A 20,076-nucleotide genomic window follows, 5' to 3' on the forward strand; every position below is an offset into this window, starting at 1 on the left:
CCAGCTGCAGGTCCCAGAGCTGTAATCTCCCCCTGCCTGCACTTGTGCCCTGGACACCGCACTTGCCTGGCTTCCACCATTGACCCAGCTACGGCTCAGGAGAAGCCACAGCTTCTCCTTTGCCTTGCAGGGGAGGTGTCCTCTGAGACAGTCCTCCCCGCTATGCTGCCTCTGCTACACTGACTGGACTGTGGGGAGATGGCAGCACAGGCTCTGTAGCTGCTGGCTTTGCCTCCAGCCTTGCCACCAGGAGAGTGGCAGGCACAAAGCAAGCCCTGCAAAAAGCCTTTATGCTTTTGGGAGCATGTACTTGATCTGCTGACAGAGTACAGAGAAATTACCTTGTTCCTGAAGAATTTCAATGCATTCTGGCAAAGGGATCTCCTCCTAACAAGGAGCCTGCAAGCGAGCCAGGAGCTGGGGCACAACCACAAGCATTAGCCTGGCTGAGTGGTCATTGCCTGAAGCGATGCCTATAGAGGTGCCTGTGTCATTGCAAACCCACTTTGTCCTTCCCAGAGCATCTTCAAAACATCCGACTGGCCTTTGTTTTCCACATCCATATCTGAGGATGGAGGCAGATATGTTGCAGGAAGACACATGCCGAAAGGATGAGTCTTGCAGCAACACCTGCAGCAACACCTGACCTATATACCAACTCTCAGCTAAGGAGGTTATTCCACTTCGAATTAATATTGGTATCTCTGCATCATTGAAGCCACTCTACATGACATCGAGGGCAAACTGCCTTGAAAGGAGCCTGCAGGAAGAGCACTGAAGTTTATCCTCACCGTCTGTTCCCAGACAGGCTGCTCAGCTGCAGGGGAGCTGTGGCATCTTTTCTGCTGAGGGCAAGGCCATTTCTCTCCTCCTCGTTAGGGTTGTATCTAAGACATTTAAAATTCAACCAGCTGGAGGAGATGATTGGCTGACCTACCAGTGATAGTTTAAAAAAGCAACCTTTTTATTACAGGTAAGGACAATGATCCTGAATTTAGTGTCCTGAAAAAAGGGAATGCTTTTCAGACACATGGGTGAGGCCTTTATTAAAGGTGGATGCATATTATTAATTGGTCTGCATACTGGTCCAGGACATTTTTGCATGCCTTCTATCTTATGAAAGCTGCTTTTCGCCCATCAGGTCTATCAAGTATACTGCCAACCACTTCCAGCTTTTATTGTTTCCTATTGCCTTTAATGAGGCATAAATAGTACAGACACATGCCAGTATATCAAACAACGTTGCAAGACAGACTGTAGAAAAAGTGCACAGTACATTAATTATGGGTCTTAATTTGTTTGTGAATCTTCTACCTGGAACATTTTGATGCTGCTTTTCTCCCTAGCAGCCCTAGTGCTCTGGCTTGCTTTTCTTCTTCCCTTGGAGAGCCCTTTTAACTGAGTGCTTGCAGATGAAAGTCTCTCTCATTGACATCTGCTCTATTGCTCCAGTGCTGTTGCCATCCCCTATATAAATACTTTGGCATTTGTACTGTTCTATGTAAGCCCATTAAAACATGTAATAAAAAGGCATATATAATTTCTTAAAGCCATCATTACTACTCCAGCTGTGGTGTTTTGTCAAATTCTGATCATTATAGATTAATCCCTATGCCAAATTACAGTTTTTAATGAAAAATATTCATCCTTGATCTTAGAAGTGTAAAAATGTCAGTAAAATTTATAGCATCAAAAAAAAAAGGCAGAAAGCTGAAGCCAGAATAACACCAAGGTAATCTCTGAAACATAGAGAAAATAGGATTTTGTAATAGAAACTCAGGGTAATTTTTAAGCAAAGCTGGACATCTGTGTGGGATTACAGTATAGATGCAAAAGAAATACAGGCGACAAACTACTATCACAAAAGTCTGTGTAGTAGTATGTGAACTGCATATGAGCTATCACTGCTTAATTCCTGTAAACTGGAATGTCTTTTTTTAAAAATGGCCATACATGTTTTCAATTTATATACTAGTATCTGTTCAATAAAATTGCAAGCCCTTATTTTAAAAAGCAGGCAGGATTTTACTTGTTCAGAATGATTGGACGGTTTAGGGAAAGGCACTGTTTGTTGCCTTTCAATCACTGTTGTTCCTCTCCAGGAGTGAAACAGCTGCTAGAGAATTAGGGTTAAATAAATAAAGGTAAGGTCTGGGCATAGCACAGAGCTGCAGAGCATCTTCTGCTGAAGGGCTGTCTCATTCTTCTTCTCATTCCTGCAGCGAATGTGTGTGTACAGGTACAGGTATGTATGAGTGCAAATGCACAAAAGTGTGTCTCAGAGGTAAACCTTGATCTATAATCCCCTCTTCAGGCCAATAATTATCAACTATCTCTTTCATCAAATTTGGATCATGTGACAGGCCGTGGTGTTTGAATCCCTCTACAGCTGGAGGGAAAAGACAGCCTCTGCCCATGCCTCGTGCTGTGCTGCTGCACAGCAAGATCAATCTTGTGTTAAGCTGCCTAAATAGCTCACAAGCGTGAGGAGAGCTAACGGGAGACTGCATGAACATATATTTTTTAGCTGTTATCTTCAAACTTACCAGTGGTGAGCTGAGAAGTGGTTTTAATAATTCACACAGCTAAGCTTTTGCCTTGAGAGCTGTTCAGACACGTATTTCTCAGCAGTGGTAAGTCGGTAATAGACCAATGCGGCCAATTTACTTCTCTGTTGCTAACATTTAAAAGGTAACAGACAGAGATTCTTTCTCTTAGTTTTCAGTGGGATTTAAGGTATGGGAAGAAGTAAGGGCCGCACCTACCTGGCAGAGCTGATGGCTGTGTGCAGGCTCCAGGGTCATCTGTCATTTGGTGCATAAAGAAATCCAGGATTTCAAGCTGCAATTTTAAGGAACAGAAATGAGATCAGGTTTGCACTGAAGCCATCACTGAGAAGTCACCCAGGAGCTACAAACATTTCATGCCACGTTCCCCAGGACTATGGCAGAGCTTTGGCACTTAAACGTGCAAGGCAATAAACCAGGCCTGGACCAAAGCTCTGACTCCTGCAGAGTCAGGATCAGAGGCACACGCATCTTCTGTGGGGAAGAACACACTGTACTTCTCTTCCTGTGACCTCTTTTAAAATGACCTTGTGAAAGTTTCTGCATAAAACATCTCTGTTTTCATGAGCATGGAACAACATCACTCGGATTTTAAAAGTGTTAGCCAGGAATGTAGGAGGGAGGAGAGGGAAAAAAAATCTTCCTTTTCTCTGTCCTGTAGATTTTGGCAAGTGGTTCATACCAAGTCCAGTGCAGTTGTTAGGCAGAGTCAAAAAGAGCATTTTTATTCATTTGCTCATTTTATAGGAGGAATGTTTGACTTGTATTAACACCCCTTGGAGAATCTAGGGAATTCCTAGTGGTGTTTTTCCTGCCTGGGGTTTAATTTTGCACAGGGATTGGGAAAGACATTTTGACTAACCAGAAGGTAAACAGATGCCTTGACAGTGGGTGGAGGCAGAAGATGGATGGTAGAAGGCAAGATGTTTGAACTGAAAATGGCCGTAAGAGAGAGCAACATTAAATAACTGCTGCAAAGGAGAGATTTCACTACCAACAATATCCCAGGCAAGAGGTAATTTATAAGCAGCGAAGACAGCACCAAAGCAATGAAATTTCATTGGTGTTAAACTTCTTCCTTCTAGAGGCTTAGCACTGTGCTCTCACCACAGACAAATTTGTAAATGAGAGAGGAATTTTAGCAGTTTCTAAAAGTCTCCAAAGACTTTTTTGGAGAAACTAAGGGAGCTATAGCTCTGTGCAGCTACATAAAAAGCAGACACAGTAAGACCAATGTCTGATTTTGGTTATCAGGGCATGATGCTCGCTGTTCTCAGTAGAAATTGAATGCTCACATTCAGAGTCGCTATTCCAGTTACTCCTTACATTACATGGCAGTAGTTTGTATTCAGTTGGATCCAGCATGATATATGTTCCTTTAACACTATCCATTTTGCTTTAGGACAGCAAGAAGGGGAGGCTATTTGCTGCCTGACTCAAAGAGTAAGCATGTTTTGCAGAAGCTGTGAAACTTTACAGAAGCTGTATTTCCCAGCAATCACCTCAAAAAGGCCCATCCTCCGGTTGGATTGGAGTTGCATCCATTATGCTGCAATTTTAATTTGCTCTTTTTCTTAACAGACATGTCTCACACACATCTCTTTGCAACCAATGCCTGGGGGAAGAATTGATTTATAATTCACTTGTTAAAATGGAAAAGTGAGACTGTTTAAAGTACTATCTTAATTCCCACTGATTCTTATGCTAATCCAGATAAGATTTCTCATTGTTCCTGAGATTTCCTGAGATCCTTCTCTACCATTGTTTCCTTTTTCTATATCTTTAGAAACCTTCTGTTGTGTTTTAAACAGGCAGACTTACATTCATAAGAGTTGGGGGGGAAGTGGGTGTGGAAGCAGGCGAGAAGCACGAGAAATTCAATTGTTTGTTAAAACACAAAAGCAAAATTAAAACACTGAGTTAACTTTTTGAACTGTTCTTTATCAGAACCACTCCTATCATGCTCACAAATTGAGGATGATCAGCTTTCTGAGGAAGGGAATATTTCATACAAGGTCAGGACTTGCAGTTACAGCTCAGTGACAACAAGAAGAGTGGCTGGATTCAAGTATTTGAGCTTTCTGATGAAGCTACACAATGAGAGAAGAAAACAAATGAAGCTGCGATGCTAAAACCAAGAAAGACTTTGCGGATTTTATTCTGCTTAGGTAGACCTCTTTTATTTGAGTATGTACTATTCAAGTTTTTAGGAAGGGTTTGATTTCTCAAGGGTTAAACCTCATGAGAGAGTTTTAAAATATATTTGGGCACTTTATACTTTTGTAGTCAATTTTTGTACTCCTGCCTTCAACATTTTCTCTGTAATCATACAAACATAAATTTATATTTTAGTAGGACCTTCACATGCCATTATTTATTGACTAGATGCTGATAGCTTAAAACAAACTTTGTGCTAAGAAGTTTGTGATATAATTATTTTGGCTAGCACTATTGCAAGTCTTGTGTCTTGTCACATTTACCCCTGAATTTAGTGTTCTTGATGTATGTCTAAACCTCTCTTCCCTGAGCATCAGCATTACTTTTGTCCTGCAGATAAATGTTGCCATTTCACATGGAGAAGCAAAGTGATGGACAGGGAGCCCCATGGCAGCCAAAGTGACCTTCTGCTGATGAACTCCAGGTGATGCTCATGCATGGAGCCAGATGCCCATCACTTCAGTTGATGTCAGTCATGATTGCTGCAGTTACAGTCTCCCTCTGCCCTTATAAAATCCTTTCTTGCACTAGCAGCAGGGCTTGTCTGATCCATTCGTGAGCCACCTAAGTGGGGTAGAAACAGGAAAAGCATGTGGTTATCAGAAAGGTCCACAGCCAGAGCCAACTTGCTTGCCTATGGCAAGCACCCAAGCCTGTCCAAGAGGAAGATGGGGACCCCTGAACTGAGGCAGAGGAGGAGTGCTCTGACCTGCACTGCATTCCCCCAGAGGAATAAACCACCCAGAGGCTGTCCAAAAGATAGGATGGTACCAAAAAGGGTGTCCAGGTTTATTAGGAACACGCTCCAGATACAGTTTTTCTTGAATTAGTTTTCATCTGGGTCATGGACCTGGTTTAGTTTACAACAAAGGAGCCACCCTCTTGCTACAGGAATGGCAAGCAGGACTGCCACTTACCCCCTTCCAAGAGGAGCCTGCATTTAGGGCAGTTTAAAACAACCACAGAATTGCTTTAACCTAATTTAGAAGAACAGTTTACTTAAAAAAAAGGAGGACAGCAATGTTTAAATGGCAGGGAGCATGCACCTCACCTGCCAGTGCATCTGTGCTTGGAGCCATGCTTGAAATCTCAGTTCTCCAGATAGATCATTGCTCCCTCTCTTACCTTCCTACATGCAGCTCCTCTGTCATGCTGCCTGCAGGTCTGGTTGCTTGGCTGCTGCAGGCTCCACTTTTCCCAGTGCTCCTCTCTGACCTGCTCCCCCAGCAACAGTCTGCTCTGGCTCTGCTCCAGGCTGTAAAGAGACAGGGAGGAGAGGACATCAGAAGGAGCTCAGCAGACAAGACAGGGGTGCTGGAAGCACGGGACTGCTCACAGGGGACAAGAGTCACAGACTCTCTCCCCTACTTGGCAAAGAAATGGGGATTAGTTTTGGACCCATGTCCAGCACATCCCACCCAGGAACACATTTATTACTAACCAAGCAGCATGTGCTGCAAATTGGCTGCCATCACCTCCCTCCCTGTTCACACAGAGCTTGCCTCCTGCCCTAGACACCTCTCCCCATCTGCAGGTCCTGCTTCAGAAAATCCCACCAAGCACCACGACCTGCTCATCGCTCAGCAATGGTTTAGCATTGTGGCTTAAGACAAAAGCCAGCCTCTGCACTTTATAATTCTGTCTAGTGTGTCTCCCTTGCGAAACAAATGCGGGGCCTCCAGTGCTCCCACAAAGGTGAGTGGGACACCTGTCCCCTGCACTACCTTTCAGCCCTGCTTAGTTCATGCAGATCCTTTCTTTCATGCATGAAAACAAGGATGTGTCATAAAAATTAGCAGCTAGCCTGTGATAACCCAGGAAAGAAGCTAGGATGCAAAGAATAGACTTAGAAGAGTTACTCATGAGCACGAAGAGTTGCAGCCAAATTGGGGCACCACAGCTGATGTTTCACGCAGGGTTCTCACACCCTTCAAAAGTTCAGGTCCAACACAATGTGAGTAATCACTAATAGCCACACCACTGGTTACTAATCAGAGCAGAATTTTGAAAAGTAGCTCTATTTTTGCAGCATTCTGGCTGCTTGTCTATTGGTCCAGATGTCCCTGGAGCCAGCCTTGCTAGAATTATTATATGTACTGCCAGATGATACTGGGAAGGTTTCAAAGACCTATCAGAAGGGTTAGGATGCCAGTGTTATCTTGGATGTTCAGGGTTATCCTTTATCCTTCACAGATAACTCTAACCTTCCAAGAAGCAAAGTCCTTGTTTCCAGGTCCAGGCTGTCCTTTTGTTTGACTTAACCATGAACAATATCCAAGTCTCCAGTAAAATTCCACTACTACATTACATAATGTGTATAATCTGAAATAATACATCCATTGATAAGTTAGCACACTTCCATGCTATAGAGACGGGGCGATGTAACAGTTAGGTCGAGGGGTTCTGTCCTGTCAGGCCCGGGTGCGTGTACCAGCGACCCGCACCTGTGGCTCCACAGCGGCACGGCCCCGCGTTCGGTACCCGGGCGCTGCCCTCGCCGGGGCGCGGAGCATCCCGCGGGCCGCCCGATGCCGAACACCGCTGCGCCCCGCAGACCCCGCCGGGCCGGGACAGGGGCACTCCGGCCCCTCCCCAGCCGGCCCCGCTCGGGGCGGGGTCTCCCAAGTTTCGGCGGCGGCGGCCGCGGGGCCCGGCCCGCCGGCGGCATGAGCCCTGCGGCGGGGCGGGGGGGCGGCCGCGCCGGGCAGGGCAGCCCCCGCCGCCATGCCCAAGGAGCGGCCGCTCTGGCGGGGCCCGGCTTTCCGCCTCTGCCTGCTCTCCGCGGCGCTCTTCCTCTGCCTCCAGCTGGGCATGAGGCGATCCTGGTGTCCGGAGGAGAAGCCCCGGGATCGGGCGGTGGCGGCGGGGCGGGCGCCCCCCCCGCCCCGCGGCGCGGAGCAGCGCCCGGGCGCGGCAGCGGCTCTGGGGGGCAGGCGGCGGGTCACCTACGTGCGGAGCGGGCGGCGGGGGAGCGCCGCGCCCGCCTGCTGCGCCCTGCAACCCCCGGGCGGCCGCCGCAGGAAGGTAGGGCGGGCTCGGGAGGAGCCACCGCCGTGTCGCGACCGGCGCCCCCGTCTCCCCGTGAGGAGCTGAGGGTGAGCGGGCAGCCGGGGCGGAGGTGTGCCTGGTACCTGAGAGGAGGTGGCGGGAGGGCGTTGCTGAGGTGAGGTAGTGGGGGGTGACGTGATGGCGACTTCTTGGGGAGTGATCGAACGACTTTTTGAGCAGTGCTCCTTAGCTGCAGAAAAGGGGGAGTGTGCTGGAGCGGGGCTGGACAGGGTCAGATCTCGGTTTGAGGAGGTAACACTGGCCCCGAGTTAGCCGGCGCGCTCGTCAGGCTTGACATCTCCAACCAGGAGCAAGGTTGGGAAAAGTCCGTGGCCTTTGGCGTTCTTGGCATCCAAATGCCATTGCTTTCGCAGAAGGCTGTCAAGAAGGGGTTCTAAGACCTGGTCTACGTGAGAATTAATGAACTAGTTAATGAGCTGGTAATTGGACTTGTAATTAGGTTCTACTAATGGTTGTTAAGCCTTTTGGGAAAGTGAGGACCATCGTTAGCATCTGGAGTTAGCAAAAGTGAGGAGTGCCTGTGCTACCTTCACCCCTCAGTTAGCTGCCTGTGTGACCAGGAGTGAGATCTCGTCTTCTTCGATGACCTCCGTGTCATCTTTGGTTTTGGCAGATGCCACTCTCTCAAGAACCACTTAGAGATTCAGATATTTATTTTGTGAAGTTTTCTTTGCAGACTTTCAAGGGGAGAAGAGCCAGCTTTTGAAGGTGGGAAAAGAGTCCTATTTTGGGGCCCTGCTGTCAGGGTGCAGTATTGATGGTCTGTGGACAAATGTGCTTAAAGAAGCTGGAATGATCAGGAGGACGAGCAAATGGGATTTTTCTAGATATGAGACTACCCTTCTGATCAAAGTAGTTAACTGTTTCTGATCTTTGCCTCAACAAGAATAAAACCAGTAGTCTGAGGAATGGCTAAAGCTTGTCCTTAAACTTGTCCCAGAAACTTTATCTGGGTTTGATCAGAGTCCCTTGGTGAAGGGACTAACATCCAAACAACTGTCTGATCAGGTGTCCTGTCACCATGGACTCTCACTTGAAAATCTGCTTTCTTTTCTTGCCTTTACCACCCTCAGTAATTAATTTTTTATTTAAAGAGGAGATGGACAATGAACTTGCACATAGTTTCACTTCTAGATTTGCCTCATCTTCTGTGGGAAACTGTGATGGAAAAATTAAAACGCTATTTCCTGCCTCTGGTTTCCTGAAAGGTTTAGGAGAAATGAGATGATCCCTTGTTTCCTTCAGTGATGAGGACAACACTGTCACATATTTCTTCAGAATAATGACTGTGTGGTGTTGTAGCACCTGATGTGCTATGGTATTGATATCACATTGAGCCACCTAGATCTTGCAGTGTCAGGTTTTGTGACTTTTCTTGTCAATGCCGTGTTACTTGGTATTCTAAAGCCCAGCTTTTAAGTGATTCTAATTATGGAAGAATTTCAGCATTCATGGGGGAAAAAAATCCCGTGGATTAAGATAGGTTATTGAAAACGTAATAAGAATGGCATCAGAAAACAAGAGGCAAAAGTAAAGCACATCCTAATTTATTTAATGATTTGTGAGGAAATCTTAGTAGAAAGTAGCATCAGGAGAGGCAGCTCATTGTACCTGAGAACTGGCAGCACCTTGCAGTGTTGGGAGAGCTTGAGGCTCTGGAAAGCCCACAGTAGTATGTTTTGGTGTATTTCCAGGTGAAGCATGTGAAACATCACTACTGTGGTTCATGGTGTTGGGAATGTTGCTACTGAGGTCTCATTTGAATCCCACTAATTAACTCAAGTGAAAAATATTAGTATATATAATACAGGGTGGAGTTGCCAGGTTAAGTTTGAGACCATCAAGTGTCTTCTGTGTTCATCTGTTTGACTAGAGCCTGTTGCTACAGGCTAAGAAAAGTCTACTTGAAGTGGAAGATAGGGCTTTGGGGATAATAGGACTGAACTTCCAGGGATTCCTGGTTTTGAAATAGAGTGGTTAAATAAAAATATAGGGGGGGAAAGCTGTGGGAAAATAAAGTGGAAGTGGTCTCAGTGCAACCATTTTTTCTTGTGAAAAAGCATGATAGCTTAAAAAAAAATTAATGGGTGATTTTTATTTATTTATTTTTTAATCAGGAAACATATTTCACTTCAGACCACTGTAAGACAAAATGGGGGCTCTTACCAAAAAAGGCTGGTTAAATTGGTGGTCCGTGGCTTCTACCAGCAGATCTGGAGAAAGGCATCAGTGTGCGGCTGCTGCCAGTATGGTGCACTGCTGTGTGTAAGTGCTGCCTGGAGGAGAGGGACAGGCTCCTTGCACAGATCTGTGTTGTATCGGCTTGGGATTGCTTTCTGCTGTGGCTTTTATATGTTTTCAGTGTCTTCTATCTGTCCGTAAACCAGAGGCTTTCAGGAATAGGGTTTTTTTTTCCTGCTGCTGTTAATGGGGGTGGTGTTGGACTGTGTTGCGATGTGTGAGCCAGCAGGATGGCAGCAACAAAAAGTCGGCGACGCCAGACTTTGCTCTATTTTCCCACTGCCGCTTGGTTATAACTCTGCTCACACTTACATCACTGAACTAATGCAGAAGACTGATGAACAGAGTGTTTCCATAGATGAAGCTGAATATCCTACTTTGTGGCTGTATAAGAAAATAAACTGCAAAAACACATAAGGAAATTATTTGTTGCCTACTTTGAATTACTTTAAAGTTTCCTGAAGCAGAGTTATATTATTTGTTTCCCAAGCACAACTGCAGTCAAGCAACCAACACCACCAAAAGGGGAAAAAAAGACCCAGACAGGATGGGAGAGATGGAGACTTGCCTGTAATGGCCTGAGTCTGCAGGAAGCAGCCTGTGCAGCTGATGGTAAGGCTCCATCAGCAGAGTCCGAGACTGTGCAGCAGGTGGGAGGGCTTGATCACCAAGGTTCCAAGTGTCTGTTTGTGCCTTAAGATGCATACATAAAAAATGTTAACTGAAAACAGCAGGGAATAAAGCAATTTAGCTGTGTGACAGCTCTAGGAGTTGCTGGAGTTGCCTGTTCTGGTGCTTCAGGGAGCTGTGTTGCTCCCAGCTGTTTTGCTCCTGATTGAGCCTACCAAATAGCAGATGCTGCTGCTCTTGCTGACAAAATAAGCAAAATTTGCCATTGACAACATATGATGGTCATCTGAAGAATGGGAAGAGTTATGCTGGGCTGCAGGTGTAAACCAAGTGGAAGTTTGTCATCCCATTTATATTTTGGTGGAAGCACTTGAAACTGCATCGTTGCTAAAAAAATGCCCTGTGACTCTAAGCTCTGATTGTGTTAAGCACTGGCCTGGCGTGATATATGCAGCAGATAAAACCTCCAGCTACATGGAAACACACAAATTCTGCCAGGTGCACCTGCTCTTGCAATAGGTATTAGCAAGGTCTGCACCCATGCAGCACTGCGGATGTGTGAGGCGAGTTTTAAAAGTTATTCCGGGGTGCCATGGCAAAAGAAAAAAAAATTGTTGCATTTGGACTTTGAAATAACACCAAATTCTTGCAATAACAAGGTTATGTTGGCTATTGTGCACTGAAACTGGGAGGAGCCCTCTTTGAGAGTCTAGTTAAGAAAAGCTAGAATTCTTTGCCTCTTGGGCAGATTTATTTCCACAGAGGTGGGTAGTGTGGTATGCTGCTTGATGTTAACCTGATGTTATTTTGGATGCTCTTTCATCTCGTATCTAGGAGTATGAAAGTGTTTGTCTTCACTGGTTAAAAGCTAAGAATTAGATTTTGCTGCTGGCCCCATTTGTATTTTGTCTGGGATTATAACATATTTTGAAACATGATGGATCATTACCTAAAACAGAAAAAACTTGTGAGATTATGTTTTTCTAGGCATTACTTGTATACATTTGTCTTTTGGTTTATTATAAATGTAGACTAATTGTCTTTTTCTGTTTCTTGTTGGATTGAAGGTTTTGTTTTTCTTTAAGTAGGAACTATTTCTGAGAGGTTAGTGCTTCTCTGTGGTGATGACTGATAACGGTCTCACCTTTATTTTAGTTGAAATCTTGCAAATTATTTTGGAGTGATATCTTCAAAATTATGTGGAATAACTGTTTGGCAGTTAATATGGCAGGCTCAAAATAACCTCATGCAATTTAACACTACATTATTGCTAAGATTTTACTTAAATTTACATTTGATTTTTAATTTTAGAATGACAATGGCATTTACATTTATGTCGGTGGTATATGGGGCTTATACCAAGAGTCCTTTTTAATTCTTTTAGAAATTTGGTTAAAAAATATATCAGATGTTTTTATTGCCTATCTGCATGTATAGTTTTTTCAAGCTGGCTTCACATCTTTAAAAGTCTGGTAAATTTTAGGTAATATTTGAATAGGAAGTTACTCTGACTCTGGATGAGCAGGAGCCAAAATTCTTGGAGGAAATGGTTATTCTGAAGTTAAATCTAATCTGTCTTTCCGTATCCCATGGTGTAATAGCTTGTCTGTTTGGGTTGGGACTTAACTTTTATAAGTTTATTCGTTATGTGTGCCTGGAGCAGTGTTTTAACATTACACTAGAGTTGAACACGACAGGGCTTTGGGAACTGTGCAGTGAGTCACATCAGGCTGCGCTTGAAGGAGTGGATTTGCCCTGGCTGAGCCAAACCAAGGAAGCTGCATGGGTTAAGGCAGCCTTTTGGATCTGCTAGTGATTTTAAATCCAGAGATTTTTCCAGTCTCTTCACCTGTGTACGAGACATGACGAGCTTTACAGCATGCAGTACTGTTCCCTAAATGCTATGTCGAGGAGTGAATAGAGTCCTGGCTTCAATGGATGTGAGTGGCATGTGTGATTCTGTGGCAGAGGAGTGCTGTGCTGAAGAGCTGGATATTGGTTATTCTTTTGAGTGTGCTACTTCTGGGCGCCTCCTTTAATAGCAGGTGGACAAACTGGAAAGAGTCTCATTGAGAGGAAAAAGGTGTTAAGAGCTGCAGGAAGGCAAGCCTGCAGAGAAAGCTTGCAGAACTGGTATTTGTTTTGAATAGGGAAAAGTAGGTTTTGAGGGAATGTGCCAAAACTCTTCAAACTAAAAAAAATAATTTTTTGTTGAAGGACATAATGACCGTTTGTTCCCTAGGTCTACTACCAGTAGGACAAGAAGTAACTGGCTTGATTTTCAGGCAAGATATTAGGTAAATCTTTTAACTCTGCAGTTGGTAAGTAATGGAAAGACTGCCTAGAAAAATGTGAACTTCGAGTATGCGCACAGGGAAGGTCTAGGTATCTTTTTCATTATGCTTCAGGGCAACCTCCTGAGGTCCCTCTGGCTACATTTACCTGCTTTGCAATTAGAGAAGCAATCTGGCAGATACAGTGTGATTAGCCAAACTGGAATTTAGCCTGAACAATGATCTAATATAAGTGAAATAAAAAGAGGTAATAGGGTCTTTAAAGACTATAATAAGCGATCCTTGCCCTGGCTTAATACCTCACTAGAGAGACCAGACACCACCATAATTGTTCTGTGTGATGATTTAGTGGACCCCAGAGAAAGGGACACTAGTTGACAACTTTTCTCCCTCCAGCATTTGGAGGTCTCTTAGCAAATATAAACCAACACAAAGATGCTTGCCTTGTAAGATTAGCACAAGACAGGAGCTTAGGGTTTCTGTTAGTACCTGAGGAACAGCTAGCTGTGAGAGCCATGGTCTGATTTTGTTCAAATATTCAGGCCAATAGCATAGACTGAGAGAGGTTATTGTGTTTGGAAGAAAAGAATAAACTTTTACTGAAAGCAGTTTTCAACAGCAGATAACCAAACCTGGGGAGCATCAGCCAGCTCTGCCTGTAAACAGGGGAAGCTGAGGTACCAGAAGGTACCCAAGTACAGGAATCCTCCAAGTAGCCAAGCAGGAGTAATACTGGGCTTTCACTGTGTTCTCACTGCAGTTGAAATGTGTTTATAGTAGACCATAAAAAGGAGATGGTAATGTTTTTTCTGGCAATGATGTCAGTTGCAAGCTTGTGAGGTAAATGATCACTCAAAATAGCCTTGTATCTTACACACTTTTTATTACCTGAAATATGTTCTTCCTTCATAAATTTTTGAGAAGCAGCTAGGGAATATTATCTTTCAGAAAGTCATTACAGCATTATGGGACTTTATTATATCCAATAGCATAGATTTCTTTCAAGTACCTTCTCAAGACTTTCTTTTGGCATATAAAGATGAGAATAATTTTTTCTAGGTAGCTATGGCACAGAAAAAATAAATTAGGATATATAAGCTTTCTTTTTTAAGGGACCCAAGGATCAAGGTGATAATTTATTCTACAGATGCCTTGCTCTGTGATGGCGATTACAGTTATGCCATCATTTCCTTGAACCCAGAGAGATAGTTCACAGGCCTTGTACAAAATGAAAATCCTTTATGACTGCAGTATCAGGTGCAGAAAAAAACCACACTGATACATTCCTATTTGCTGTCTTCAGCTCAAACTGTTTCATGGGACTGCTGTAGGGGCCAGGCAACCCACATTGCCCTCCTGCCTGCCTGTGTGGTGATGATCAGAGAGTGGCTGAGCAGCTCTGGTCATGGCCTCTGTGTCCCACTGAAGGGCAGCAATTCAATAAACACATCCTCTGCTCTCACCTCTTTCTTCACCCCTCAGAAGTTCACTGTGTTTAGGGAATTGGGTTGTGTTGTCTGGTGTACTGCTGGTTATCAGACCTTATTAGCAGCAAACAAGCAGGACGCCGCGTGCTGTGTATGTCCTTGATGGAGGAAGGATACCTTCTGCATGAAAGCAGCTGTCGAGCAGGAGGTGGGAGGAGGTGAGCACTGGTGCAAAAATCAATTGTACAGCAAGTCACAGTCTTGTCATAGGGAAAGAGGAAGAGTCTCTGAAAGCTGGAAATTTTGACAGCCTTGAAGACAATGAGCACAGTTAGTGCCAAAAATTTCTTTTGTCACGTTTCATATTTCGAAATAAGAAGTGAGAATGGTTTTGAGGACACGCAGCTTTCCTTGCTCAAGCAGTTCTCAAGGTGGCCAAGCTTTCTTTATTCTTTTCTCAAATTTCCTTCTTTGGAGAGAGAAGAATCCAGAAAGAGATTTTGGACAGGTAAAAATTCTCCCAGATAGCCTTAGGATTTTTACTTTACATTTCCAACCTTTAGCTGCCTTCTTATGAGACAAATATTTAACTTCATCGCCAGTAAGGGTTTTATCCCACTTCGTTCAATCAATTCACATCAACATTTACCCAGCCAGCCAGGGAGTTAACAGAGATGTGTGTCTGCTTTGAGACTACATGGTAGCTGCTGGCTTGCCAGACATCTCTCTCGTGCCACTTTTACTGAACTGTGGCCATGGTTCAGACTGAGGTGCAGCTAGTGGATCTCTGGTGTGAAGCCAGAGCAAAACTCCAGTGGCCGCTGACAAGGGGTACAGTACTGAAATCCTGTGGTGAAGAACAAAACCTTCTCACAGCCGCCTTGCAGACTCATACAGACAGTGTGATGAGTGCGTCATCACTTCTTACAAAACAGATGTAGAATTTGGAGATTTAGGTAGCATTAGTGAGGGACCTCCAGCCTTCACACAAGCAATTTGTTTTGGTTGTGGTAGATCATGCTGTCCTCCTCCTGCAGCCTGGCAGTGATGGCTGTCACTCATGGCACAGCTTAGATAAAAGACTTGACACATAGGTGAGAAAGTCTGTGTGAACCACCAGTAATCGTTGATGGCAGCAGCCCCCTCTTATCGCTTGTTCTAATATTAGCTTTGAGCTGTGTTTGTCTTGGATGGCTGTTCAGTGCTCCAGAGCTGTGTGCAGTGGATGTGAGTCATTTATTCAACTCGAGTGTTTTTGTAGCTAGCAGATATGCACCAAGATACTTTTGTGTATGATGAAACATTGTCCAGAGCCCTTCCGTGTTTGTAAGTCTTAAGATCAAATGATATGCAGTTCAGTGGAACAAGTAAAGGGGAAAAAAAGGTTTGATTTAATTTTTCTTTCAGTTGCGGTATATAGCATATGTATCCTGGAATCTGTAACATACATCACTCACCCTGATGTTGTTTATGTTAGTGTTTTTGCCTACAAAAGTGACAGGGTGACATGCTGCCCTATTTTGAGTTAGCAAATCTCTAAGGGTAATAGAAATCATGTGTGTAAATGGACCAATACCTAGGGTAACACAGATGAAAGCCATGATTTTGTACTCATTCTTATGGCAACAACTAGGTCAATTTAAGCAGGAGATGATGGAACTGTTCCCAGCTGTTTATGCCATGCTCAGTGGAAGAGTTTGGATTTTCAATGATGCGATTTTTTCCCCTGTCTGATCTTCTCTTCAGTAGGCTTGCGTTTGAATGTGCCATCAGGCTCAAAAGCACCATCAAGAAGGACTCTGTCTGTGAAGTGTTCATAGACTGCACTGTCAGAGAATGGGTGGATGAGGTGTCCTCTGGTCGTTGCAGACCCCTTGAAGAGCATAAGTCCTGGGTCTGGTTCTGGGGGATCCCCTTGGTGATTATTTTGCTTTCTTACTAATTTTTTGCAACATTTAAAAATAGTCCTGTAATTTTTGTCCACCCCGGCATGTGTATAAATAAAATAAATAAACCTTTCCTTATGTCTTTGTGTAATGATAAATGTAGTAGTTCCAGCAGCTGTTAGGACATACGCAGAAGTCTTGCTTCCCACCAAAGTCGTCTTCATATGCTTTTGCAGATGGGAACAAAGTGTCTTTGCAGAGTTCTTTCAAAGTCAGTACCACAGAACTGTTCTGGCTTTGCAGATCCCAAATCTGGGGTACTTGTGATGAACATAGTTCCTGCTGCCACCTCTCCCTGTCATGCAAGGAGAACTTCTCTTGTTTCTGGGAATGTTGAACCAGGAGGACTTTGCAATGAGCGGTTGGCTTCTGAAGTTCTTAGGATTGTCAGGTCAAGCCAACTGCTTCAGATTTTACATGGAAAATCTCTAGGTTTACATGCTTGTTGCAGAAAGAGCGAACCAGCAGCTCATTTAGCAAGTGACCTGCTGAAGTTTACTTTGGATTTCACTTTCTGATAGATTTCAGGTGCAGCTACAGGTGCATTGCTGTAGGCTCTTCTGGAAGCAACAAAACTCTGGGTTGTTTCCAGGACTGACCTTGTGACTTCTGCAGACTGAAGGAATTGAAACCTCTGCCCTTCTTGTAGTGTGGAAGACAAAGTTCATGGGCCTTGAGAGCTTAGGAAGGAAAGGCCTGCAAAGAGCCAGTTAGGCAACTAGTCTCTCTTAGGGATGTTACTAAAATAGTGGACATGCTGTGTGTTCTTGCTTTTACTTTTGATGAGGTAGGGTCACTGTTTTTTGGTTTTGTGCATGTGTGACAGGGTGGTCTGCTGGGGAAAATTACCCTAGACAAAATTAGAGCAAAGAAGCAAATATCAGTGATGTGCCAGGGGCTGGACCTGTCTGGGAAATATGTGCATTTGATGTTAGAAGTGGCAAACGTTAACATTGCAGAGCTGCTGTTGCTGCTTTATCCTCCCTCTGCTTTGCCTCATCTGTCCCCAGCCCTCTTCCTCATTCCTCTCCTAGCAGCTAGCTAAGTCAAATAATCAACTGGGAGCTTCAAAGTCAGTGCCCTTTTATTTAGCATCCTCTTTCGTATTTTACAAAGAGACAGTGTTTGAAACTCTAGGAGGAAGAGAGGGTAATGTCTGTTGATACAGTATATAACGTAAAATATTATCTGCCACTTAGAAGTCTAAAAATGATAGGAATCATTTTCAAACCCTTCCTGCTCCCTGCAGAGTGGACAGCAGTAGCGAAGGAGTGAGATTTGTCCATAGATAAGTGCCACAGGGTAGAAGCTGTCTGAAAAAAACCCCAAAGGAGCAATAAAATTTGTTAGTACTGATGCCATGTCTCTTTTTGGGCTTTCCTCATGGTTGTTCTGCAGCACTGAAACTTTCAAAGAAGTGAACTCTGTTTCATCCTGAATAGAGTGAAGCTACCACATCTTATTCCTTTTCCCTCACTCTTTTGAGAAAATTAAACAAGCAGCCATTGGCTGCTGCTGAGCTGATGTGTTTCTTCGTAGTTAGATGTCTTGATTAATGGTTTGATCTTGCAATTATTATTCATTATGAAATCTGTGAGAATCCTGGATGTATCATGAGTTCAGGGTCAAACCATGTAGCTGTTCGGTGCTGTATCTGTATAATGCTCAAAATCAGGGATAAAACATTGGCATATATCCTTAACTAAAGACGATGGTGCATATTTGCCCAAGCCCATCCTCCATGGGTTCGTTATACTTTGTTCAATATAAGTATAGACCCAAAAATATTTCAAATTTGTGCGCTTCGAAATGATCTTGATTTTGTTCTTTATAAATTGGAAAATAAATGTGTCATCTTGTACTTAAAATCCTAACTTATAAGCCAGCTGTTGTTGCCTTTCTAGACACAGGGAACTAATTGCCCAACACACGGTTTTATTTTGTTTGGAAGAATTTTACATAGCTCTAGACTAAGGGCGGTAATCCATAATCATATTAAAAACAAGAAAAGGAGTATGTTTGTAGAGATTTAAAGCTAGTATGCATTTGATTCTGTGAAGCTCCATTATCTTATTAACTAATGCTTTTATGAAGTAAGGAGTTGAAGAAGAAAAAAGTGAAGTCTGGCTTTTTGAGTCTTCCCTGGCTATCCAGTAAAACCCAGGACAATCAAGTGAAACTGATGGTGGGTTGAAGGAACAGTACCTAGGTACCTGTTGTAAATATTTTCTCTCCTACCTTAGGTCTTACACTATGAAATCTAAATACCTTTAGAAGTTACTCAGCCCTTTGGTTTACCCATGAATAAGAATTAGTGTTTACTTCCTTTATGAGATTATAGATGTCTAGTGACAAATACTGCCCTCTACTGCTCCCTGGGCACAGAAATTTGTCCTGGTACTTACCCGGGAGGGGAAGATGGAGGGGAAGGGGTTTTCTGATGCTTCAGATCTCCCTTTAGTGTAGAAGGTGTGGGCGACCATTTCTGTTTAGACATTTGCACTCCACTTGAATGAGAGAGAAATCTGCACAAGTGTGAAATGCTCTTATTTGTGTGAAAGCATTGGTTTTACTCCAAAGTACCTTCTTTTTCCCCGAGTTCTTAGCCTCAGGCAGAGGCTCTGAAGTCAGTGGATAGGCTGCCAGAGGCATCCCTATCTGTAAATCATAGTTAGAGTGCTGGAATTTGCACAGAATAAACTCAGCTTATCTGGCTAGCTGAGTATTTACTGATGAATTCTGTTTGCTGTGTGCTGTGGTTTGAATATTGAAGTCAACCTAGAAGAAAATAGCTTTCTCCCCCATTTATTGTATGGATTATGGAGTATCCCATATTTTCTCAGCCAAAGCACTTCATCTAAAGCAGTTCTGAATACAGGTTGAAACCATGGTCTTGCATCTGCTTAGCAGAAGTCTGAATTTGACAAGAAGTGACCAGTGGTTGCTGTTTCTTGCTGTTATCCTTAAGTGTTGGCAAAAGCATGCAGACACTGGAAGGAATTCAGCTAATTGAGCTGCTTTAGCAGTTTTGAGAATTTACTTTCATAAATTTCAATCTGTTCTGGCTCCTGGTTTTATCTCCCTCAGATACTATATCATGCTGTCAGCTTCTGGATAGCTCTGGAATGCTGCTGCCCACTTTATTTATTTTATTTCATTACCATAGCAAAGAATCCCACTTTTCTGTTTTCAAAGCTATATGTCTCTTAGCAGAGTAAAATCAGTCTCTCTTTTAATAAACATATATTTCTCCCTGATGTTGCTAGGATTTCCAATGGCAGAGCTGTTGGTCTTTGGTGACCTTTGGAGGTTTGAAGAGGAGTTCCCCCCCGTGCAACTCTGCCCTTTCCTACCTCCGCAGCTCCTAGCTCCTTTGACTGTAGTGGATTTATTCCTCAGAGGTAATAAGGAGTGGTAGTTATGCGATGTAAATAATAAATTAGATGCAATGCTTTCTGAATTTGTAAGTACCTACAAATTAATATTTTGGCAAGCCTTCTGAAACCCATGCTTCCTCTAAGTCCCAGTTCACTCAGGGTGATGAGCCCCAGTCTGGTGGTGAATTTACAGGGGTGTCCACAGCAACTAATTTAAACCTGGTGAGTTCCCAATACCCATTTTATTATGGAAGTCAGGGTTATGATTTGAATTCAATGGAGCATTAGTCACCTAAATTCCTCTACAG

The 20,076-nt window shown here is 43.7% G+C and overlaps 1 protein-coding gene across 2 annotated transcripts in view; it reads left to right on the forward strand.

The window, feature by feature from the left end:
- Positions 1-7,487: 7,487 nt before the first annotated feature.
- METTL24 (methyltransferase like 24) overlaps positions 7,488-20,076 on the forward strand; it is a 47,804-nt gene continuing 35,215 nt past the window's right edge. The window contains exon 1 of one of the 2 annotated variants that reach the window (XM_027693299.1): positions 7,488-7,808. In XM_027693299.1, the coding sequence (XP_027549100.1) occupies positions 7,509-7,808 (300 nt within the window). In that variant the 5' untranslated portion in view covers positions 7,488-7,508. Of the gene's footprint in view, positions 7,809-10,677; positions 10,707-20,076 lie in introns of those variants that run through there. The other variant, XM_027693308.1, reaches the window with a different exon arrangement.

This window comes from Neopelma chrysocephalum, unplaced genomic scaffold (genome assembly GCF_003984885.1).
Source record: "Neopelma chrysocephalum unplaced genomic scaffold, ASM398488v2 Primary Assembly neopelma1_23, whole genome shotgun sequence".
NCBI lineage: Eukaryota > Metazoa > Chordata > Aves > Passeriformes > Pipridae > Neopelma > Neopelma chrysocephalum.